A 9,573-nucleotide genomic window follows, 5' to 3' on the forward strand; every position below is an offset into this window, starting at 1 on the left:
TAAAACGTTTTGAGTTTTCGTCGACTAAAACTAGACTAAAACTAGACTAAAACTAAGAAGGATAGGAATGGCTAAAATGTGACTAAAACTAATAACCATTTTTAACCACTAAGACTAAATCAACAACAGCTGCCAAAATTAACACTGAAATATGCGAACACAAACCTACAGACTGGGGGTTGGGAGACCACAGGAGGGGTGGGGGGGGGGGGGGGAGCTGTGGAATGTGACCATCCCCCTTGGGAGACTTACTCCACACATTCCGATGGCCAATTAGTTTTAAACAAAGAGTTTGCAACATGGGGGATGGGGGCTTCTCAAAAGATGCAGATTCTCTCTCTCGACTCGCTGGTATCTCGAGCTGAGCGCTCATTGGTGGTTTGTACCCCGTGCTGCTGATGAAACTTTCCATTGGCTCGGCAAAAGTTTGTTGTTGTTTTGTGTCAGTTTTACGTCGCCACTTCCATTCACATTTTTCATCATTGTTCCACAATGTTTATCATGAAATTAATATCCATATATTTTATACTATACTTGCACTGCTTACCGTTTTCCTACTTTATATATCTTAGCATATTCATACACGCTGTTAATACTGCTCACAGGCTGCTGTGTATATCTAGTGCAGTGGTCACCAACCAGTCGATCGCGTGTGGTGCGGGTAGATCGCGGACCGTTAACAAAAAAAGTAACAAAAGAAAGAAAAATAAAATAAAAATAATAATGTTTGAAAAATATGTTTTTAGATGTAAACATATCATCCACCACCCCGTTAACAGGTGCCACTTGATTGACGTATATTTGAGACACCTCAATAATATAATACATTAACCGTGCATTATGTGAACCTCATCATGACACAAGAGAGGACGGCAGGACTGCAATTTCCCGTGTTCAGTGAATGCAACAGAGGCAAGTCACCAGACCAATCAGAGAGTTGCATGGAAATACACGTGTGCTTGTGTCATTCAAGCTCGGCTCTCTGTGTGTGTGTGTGTGTGTGTGTGTGTGTGTGTGTGTGTGTGTGTGTGTGTGTGTGTGTGTGTGTGTGTGTGTGTGTGTGTGTGTGTGTGTGTGTGTGTGTGTGTGTGTGTGTGTGTGTGTGTGTGTGTGTGTGTGTGTGTGTGTGTGTGTGTGTGGCAATAGCGCATTTAGTGTGATAGAGAGAGAGGGCGAGAGGGAGAGAGGGCGAGAGGGAGAGAGGGAGAGAGAGAGACCGGTGCTAGCGGGGACGTGATGTTAGCATCTGGTTAGCTAGCTGCACTAACGGACATAAGGAGCTGTTTCCACAACAAGCTGGAGGAGAGTCTTCCCCTGTCAGACTGAGGGGCTCAGGTGAGCCAAAGGACTCTTGAGTGTTTCGATTAGAACGGTTTTGTCACAAATTTCCGCGGTACACCTTCATATGATCATTATAGTTATACAAACAATAAGAGAATAAATGAAAAACAGGTATGAAATACTGTAAAACAAGAATACAGTTTAAAAGGGGAGTGATTTGTAAAATATCCATAAAGAAAAAGAAAATCTGTTTACAGTTCTGTCTCATATGGGTGCTGAGAGATGAATCCATAGATCTCTTCATGTTGCTCTCAAAGTGCATCAGATTGATGCTTTCATCTTCAATATTTAAAAAAAAATCTTCATGCTGTGAGCTGATTATGGTATATTATTCATTCATTATTCATTGTAACAGTAATTCAGATACAATTAGCCTATATAAAAGGGCTCAAATTGGAAGCACTGTCTGGGCCATCTTTTTCACTCAATTCTGCAATAGGTAGATCTCGCCTTTCACCTAGGCCGAGGTCGGTGATCTTGGGCTTAAAAAGGTTGGTGACCACTGATCTAGTGTATTCATACCCCTCACTGTTTATTCATCATTCAATTCATTCTATATTTTATTCTGTAGATTGTGTACATTACTTTTCACTTTACTGCTTGTTGCACTCCTGGTTAGAAGCTAAACTGCATTTCGCTGTCTCAGTACCTGTGATCTGTGCAATAACAATAAAGTTGAATCTAATCTTGAGCAGGAACACATTTATTTACTTAGTACATATCTGACATTAACGATTAAATACATGTAGCATTCTTTATGAATGAAAACCGAGTCAAGCCGACTCCGGAGGTGGCGGTATGCACCTTAAAGTTGTTCACCTGATTGTTTAACTTGAAGGTGCCTGATGTGAACATTTCCAGAAGAAAGTCTAGCTTGAATGGCCTTTGTATGTATACACAGTGGGCTACAGTATAGCCCAACCTTTTTTCCCGTCAAGAGTTTGAATTGGAGAAGGGTAATGGTTATCGATGGTGCTTTTAAAGCCTATTGTATAATAACTGTGTGATTTATATTGCTTTTCAAAAGCATTTGGACGCCCATTTATTCATGTGGCGATTTAAAAAAAAATCGTTTTTTGGCTGTTTAGATGGTGTTGCTCCATCTGGGTCACTGCCGGTGGTTGAGACGGTGGGGTCTTTGGCGACTAGTTTTATAGCCCCATGTACATGCTTCAGGAGAATGGATATTGCTGTTATTCGATGTGGACAATGCTTTCTGTCCTGCACACAGTTTACATTTGACCGTAATAGTTTTTGCGTCCTTTATCCCCACAAATTGAAAATAGTGGTTATATCTCCAAGTTGTAAATGCGCTGCTGCTCTCGCTGATACCTGCATCTGCCATTGTGTGTGTGTGTGTGCTGGTGGTGGGCGTTGCCGTGTATGTGTGTCTGTGTATTTTCCCAATAAGGCAAAACCCGCCCAACTCTGTCTCTGATTGCCTTACCCTGAAATGTACCCCGCGTTAACCAATCATCACTCCTCTCTGGTCACTTTCACTTTTCCATGGTACTGTGAGAGGACATCACTGTATTCGCCTGTAAATTACATCCGCAGGGAGATTCGGTTCAGTTGGATCACATAATGTAACGCAGTAACACACCCATTTAAATCACAGTAACTATAACGGCGTTACTGAATGGGAATAGGTAACTAGTAACGTTATTAGTTACCGCAAAAGGTAGTTGCGTTACAGTAACGCGTTAGTCCCATCACTGGTAAACACACACCTGATCACCTGAGAGCTGCCGTTGCATTCAGACTGTTTAAAAAAAAAACAACGGTCGGATTTTAAAAACTCAATGTGTGATTGTTATAGCAGTAATATTAGACACTAATAATACAGTAAACTATTAACACTGTACATATTATTGTTTGCCCGTGGGATTAGGATTTTCTGTAGTGAGAGCCGTGCTGCATTTTCCTCCGGTCGGATGTGATATAAAAACAAAGCAATTATTTTTGTTGTTGTAAACTCACGTGGATTAAACTACATGTATTAGTGCATTCATTTCAATTCGCTGACATATGATACATTAAATGATCGTGAGGATGATGATTGAAAATCGTTTGTTTGAGCCGGGCTGCATTTCCTGATGAAAAAACATAGCGATGTTTTTGTACTTACGCCAATGTGAATTAAAGGTGGGGTAGGTACGTTTCAGAAACCGGCTCGAGATACACTTTTTGTTATATTCCATGCAATGCTCTTAACATCCCGATAGCAATGAATATCTTAAGTGCTTTGACAAAAAATCCATAACAAAATTTCATCTGTGGAACCCGTAATACTGTAAAAACTACAACCAATCCCGGCTAAACGGATTGGATTGCCGCCCTGTCTGTCAGCCTTCCATCTCGTGCAAGCACAAATGTATCTCGTGCCCTCATTGGGCGTGCCGTCATTGGGCGTGCATTGCAGCAGTACTTCAATGACTCGCCAGCAACAGGCGGCCACTTTCACCATGGCAGAGTGAGGTTCAACATCGTCTACTGGTCGCAAAAGAAAAAATGTAACGGAGCAAATTAGGAACAAAAAGAAAGTGGAAACTAGGAGAAGTCAAACCAGAGTCAATATCGGAGTTGCTTTGGCTGTGTAGCATTGCTAACCTAGATGTGTTTAGCTTTGCCTGATATGTAACGTTACTGCAGCCTGCTCTCGCGGAGGAGGTGCTCTGTAAGGAAGTCTGAAGGAAGGGGCGGATTCTTTTTGGCTGTGTACTTTCAAATTTTAGTGCACTCGAGTCGGTTTCTGAAACTTACCTACCCCACCTTTAAACAACATTATTTTGTTAAATAAAAACATGGTGATTTTTTGTAAATGATTACATGTCTCTTATTTAGCACAGAATATGATCCTATCCGTGACATGTGGATCTTAACAAATATCCGCTATATCAGACACCTGTAGGTCTATCTTTATTTCACATGAGTTCCAGTATGGCAGCTTTTTAATCACGGCTCCCCCTGGTGGATCCATGATCCATTGCAGCTGGTTTCATTTTAATTACATTTATTTATCAAGGGGGCGTATCAAGTCCTGCGGGGGTTTTCCTTTTCAGCAGGGGCCCACCCCGTGCAGATCACGGACCCCCACGGGTTCTCAGCGCACACTTTAAGTCTTAGACGGTGGGAACCTCTAAGATTACCAGTATCTTATATTAGATGTGTCTGGTGGTTTTTGTGGACTAAGGTTTTTCTTATAATATTGTAAGATAAAGAATTACATAGTTCCATATTTAATAATTATAGCATAGATTGAGGACGCTGTATAAAGCTAACAGTGGAGGGTCTAAAATAATGTTGTGCCCACTGAATCTCTTACTTCAATAAACTTTAAAATGTTTAGGCTATATTCTTAAATTGTGTCTGTTATTTTGGCCACCCCTGCAGTTACCTCACATTTATGTTTGATAGTTAGTTTGTGGTAAAAATTGAGATCTAGATGCCGTCAGAGTGCAGCTCTCTGTCGACAGAGATTTGCTTCGAGCCATGCGGTCACTCAAGCTGCGTGGTAATCAATTTGCTCACAGCTTGCTGAAGCCTTAAACGCGAGGAAACAGGTCCATTGGAGAGGTGTTAAAAAGGCTCTCTGAGAAATGTAACAGTCCACATCTTTCATGGGGTCATTTTGCTGGTGCGCGATAGCACTGTTTTACCCGTCAAGTTGGCTCTTTGAGAAACATGTTAACAAGGAGAATCAATTTACACAAGCGGTCTGGTGTCTGGGCGCAGGCTGTGATAATGGACTTTCCACTTAAAATAAATGTACAACTCTGACCTTTTTATTCAGCAGTGGCAGTTTTAAAGTGTTAAAAGACTAAAGAATCAATAGTAAGTAACTCTTTCCCACTTGATGAAAGTGTTAAAACTATAAAATGCTCTCTATCATTGATCGCAATCTAGCTGTCAGCCGATAGGAGTTTGTTGAAAATAGAAGACTTGCCAATCTGGGGTTTCTGAGAAGACTTAATCAGGCCATTCATCTGCTGCGATTCACTCAAAACAAAAAGCATGAGTAAGAATCTGCCACTTCAAAAGTGAGATGGAGATTATTTCCTTTTGTTAAAAAATCACCACCACATATTTTAATTTACAGCTTACCAAGAAATGTAATTGTGATATTCTGCTGTTTTAAATCTTTAGTCCAAATGCATGCAGAGAACAAATATCTCAAATTACTTCTAGAGCCGAGTCACCTTCTTCTTTGTTAAATGGCAAATAACATTTAGATGGGAAACTGGTGATGCTCTGATCTGGGAAGTGACAATGACAAGTGTTTCATGGGCTGAATAATTAAAGTGTTCTTATTTATAGTAATGTTGAAGTTTAAGAGAAAAAAGTCGCCTTATTTTCATTCATGAAAATATTTATGTTTAGCTGTTGCAATGTTAAGCTGCAAATTATCAACTAAAGTGCGCTTAACAGTGACACTGGAAACAAAAAGCTTTTAGATCTCTCAAACTTTTTTTCCTGTATATTCAGTCCTGCGTTTTGCTAGCTTGCCAAATTGCCAAGATACTTCCACCTGACAACAAGTGCATGATTATATTTGTTATGCAAATGTATCCAACTCTGGGGGAATGAGTATGTATCGTATAAAAAATACATTTTGAATTCCTTATCAATGCTAAGCTAAGTTGGATATTATTATAAAAGCTGAATTATTAGACATTATTTATATATTATTAATTATGATTGTGGAGCTAACAGAGAGCTTAAAGAAATTAATGCAATAACGAGCATTTGATACCTATACCATTGCAATTCCATGATCAGGTAAAAAACGAAATAATAAATTCCATGTATTTAGGAAGTTAACAGGTCATATTTCCATCAATAGTATCTTATATGGCTGCGAAAACCCTTCCTTCTAAATAACCAACATGTCTTCAAATGTTTTGCCACAACCTTAACATCACATTCAAACACGTAATTGAACATTAGCCTTCATCCAATACTAATTTAAACTGAATGAATGTTGAATGATGTACCATCATGAAATCTAAATCAGAAAATGTAAGTTAGCTCCATGATTTAGCACAGGGGTTCCCAAAGTGGGGGTCGCGAGACGATTACAAAATAAAAATGGAAAATAAAAAATATATTTTTTTAATAAATTATTATTAATAATAACGTTTGCATAGACAGAGTGCAGTGAGTGCGGAAAACTGAAATGAATTCACTAGCACCCCCCCCCCCCCCCCCCGGCGACAGGGGGTCGCCAGTCTCTGAGTTTGGGGGTCGCGGGCTGAAAAGTTTGGGAACCCCTGATTTAGCAAAGCAGAACTGTGCTGCTAAAAGCTAACACTAAATAGCTCTCCCTATTCCAAAATGCAGCATTCTTCGGGGAAAATAGGGTGCATTATTCTTGAGTCAGCTTACCTTATCTCCAAGGGCCCGGAGGCTGTCCAGGAAGCGGGGCCAGAAGTCCTTAAAAAGTGGACGGTCAATCTTCTTCAGACTGTCTTTGGTGCTGGCGTCCACACTGACATACAGCTGGGTGACTGGCACAAGGCTCCTGGAAAGAGTAGAACATATGGAGGAGAAATGAGGGTAGGAATAACAATGAACCTAGGTGGCATTTAAACACTTTGCTAAAAGCAACATTCATTGCACAGACTGGAATGGCAAAGTAAGTGGGCAGAGGAGGAGGAAGCTTCTCATCAATATTAAACAATTTAAGAAGACATTAACTTGTGTGCATTTAGCTGGAGTGAGGGACAATCAGGATTAGCAGGAGGATGCACAGGATTATTAAACACTACCAGAAAAGTATCAACAATTCACATAACTGAAACAAGAACAGCAATAGTCCCTAATGCTTCTTACTTTTAGATGAGAGATTAAAAGATATGCTGTGCTAAGAGAGGCCATTATGTAGAGATGCAAAAACAAACCAAGTAGCCAAACAAGCAACGAGACAGGGGTCTGGAAATGTAGCTTGTTCTAGGAGGATTCCACTGATCTAAGCATTACAGGAGGAGACACTCAACAAACAGCTCAGCTCCTCTCCAACCAGGAGGCTCTGCAGACAGGGAAGAGAATGGCTGATGGCTACTGTCCTTCCAGCAGAGGCAGGGTTTCCCACACATAGACTTTACGCCTCAAAGAGGAGAAGGGGGGAGAGGAGGGAGAGGAGGGAGAGGAGGGAAACAGGAGGGGCTGATTCAGGAGCCCAGACAGACTCACAACTATAAATGAACCAAAAATAAATAAATAAACAAGTTTCAGTGGATATAGTATGCTATTGGTTATGGCCATGATTTTATGACTATTGAAATGTATACAGTTCTGTTTCATATGGGTGTTCCCATAGATCTAGTCTCTTTATTTCCCCCTCAAAATGCACCAGATTGATGCATTTAAATCCAACATTTTAAAATAAATCTTACCGGGGGAGCATTACCCCCGGACCTCCCTAGAGCAGTGCTTCTCAAAGTGTGGTTGGCGGACCACTGGTGGTCCGTGAGCGCCCCCAAGCGGTCCGTGAGTATATTGGTAAAATTTCACATTTGATATAAATACATACATTTAAGTTTTCCACACTCTCGAGGGAATATCTCCCCAATGGCGCGAGCTTAAGTTTCCCTTTCGATTGCTTGATATATCCCAGCGCAACACCTTTATCACAAATGTTGCCACTTGTCTGTACCATTTTCAGGCGATTTGTAATCTGTTCTAGATAAACGATGAGATTTTGGATATTTGTGGAGTTAGGTGGTCTGCGAGTGTTTTTTTATTGGTTAAGTGGTCCTTGGTATGAAACATTTTGAGAAACACTGCCCTAGAGGATTTGAGGTCCACCACCACTTAACAATCACATGGACAGGTTCCTAAATACTTTTACAATTTTACTTAAATAGTAATCCATGTCCATATATGTATTTGTGGGTAGCTGATTTAAACTATAGGGTTATCACTATGGGCAGCAACACTGTAAATATTGACAAATAAATCCAGCAAAATGGCACAAAAAAAGTGGCCTGGCCGGGTGTATAATTTCCGGCCTGACTTAGGCTGGAGCCACACGAGAACGATAACGCAAACGGACTGAAATGAAAAAAGTCTTCCGTCCACAGGCAATAGGTACCAGAAACGTGTCCGTTCACACGAGACCGCTCGAAAGCGCTGGAGACGCAGTAGTACATATGCCAGGCCTGTAAGTGGCGCTGTACTTCGGCACGAGACCGCTCGAAAGCGCTGGAGACGCTGTAGTAAATATGCCGGGCCTGTAAGTGGCGCTGTACTTTGGCCACAAAATACACCAAAAGCAGCGAAGAAGACTTCTCGCCATGCATGGTTGCCATGGTCGCCCTTCTGTTTATTCTCCGCGCTGGATTTAGCAGCAGAGGTGGAGTTTCGCCGGTCAACATGTCCGTTAAAGTTTAAATCTTCCGGACAAAATTTGAAAAGTGCCGGTCAAAGGTCTTCTTTGTTATTTATTGAGCTTTAAAACAAATGAATAACGACTCTATATAAGAATATAAGAATAATACACGGAGGACGGAGCCTCTCTTTTCCTCCCCCTCTCCTGACAGCCCGTCAGTATCCGTGGTCTCATGCAGCTTGCTGATCCAGTAATGGGTGACCCGACAGTAAAAATAAACATATTTATAACTAGTTTAGGTAGTTTGAGAGGTAATTAAAATAGCTAAGGGTGATGATCTAACTTGAAGTGTGTGTTTTGTTCCGCTCATTGCTCCATCACAGCGGGCGGAGCTGCAGGTTATCATGCAGAGCTGCGTGTCTCCTCTCCTGTCCGATTCAAATCTAGCTGGAAGCTCCTGCTGGGTGCACTGCGAGATACCGGGACCTGGCTCGAAACACTGGGGCTATTGTGTCATCGTTATCAGGAAATGATCCTATAGGCATAAACACGGAGCCGTTTGCCCCCCCAGAGCGTTTCGTTTGCAGATCTACCCACCTTGGGACCCGTTATCGTTTTATGCGTTTATGCCTTTGTGGCCGAACTGTCTATCTGATAGAGAACTCTAGCAGATATGACCGTTATCGTCCTCGTGTGGCTGCAGCCTTATTGTCTCGGTCCGGCCCTGTCTGTACCTATTCGCTCTGCCATCGCGTTAAGGGTCTGCTCACAAGCGACCAACAGAAAGGTTAATGTTATTGTTGCACGTCACGTCACACACCCCCCCCCCCCCCCCCCAAGTATATTTCAGATCTGTGGGAAACACTGAGAGGTATTTGACATCTCAGTCTGTGACGTGGAAG

At 41.6% G+C, this 9,573-nt stretch overlaps 1 protein-coding gene across 1 annotated transcript in view; it reads right to left on the reverse strand.

Annotated features, from left to right (window-relative positions):
• tyw1 (tRNA-yW synthesizing protein 1 homolog) overlaps positions 1-9,573 on the reverse strand; it is a 212,019-nt gene that overhangs the window by 103,058 nt on the left and 99,388 nt on the right. Inside the window, exons 12-13 of the mRNA XM_079673788.1 lie at positions 7,039-7,052; positions 6,727-6,915 (exon numbers count right to left, since the gene is read on the reverse strand). Coding sequence (XP_079529914.1) covers positions 6,727-6,915; positions 7,039-7,052 — 203 coding nt within the window. The remainder of the gene's footprint in view (positions 1-6,726; positions 6,916-7,038; positions 7,053-9,573) is intronic.

This window comes from Notothenia rossii, assembly GCF_949606895.1.
Source record: "Notothenia rossii genome assembly, chromosome: 4".
Lineage (NCBI taxonomy): Eukaryota > Metazoa > Chordata > Actinopteri > Perciformes > Nototheniidae > Notothenia > Notothenia rossii.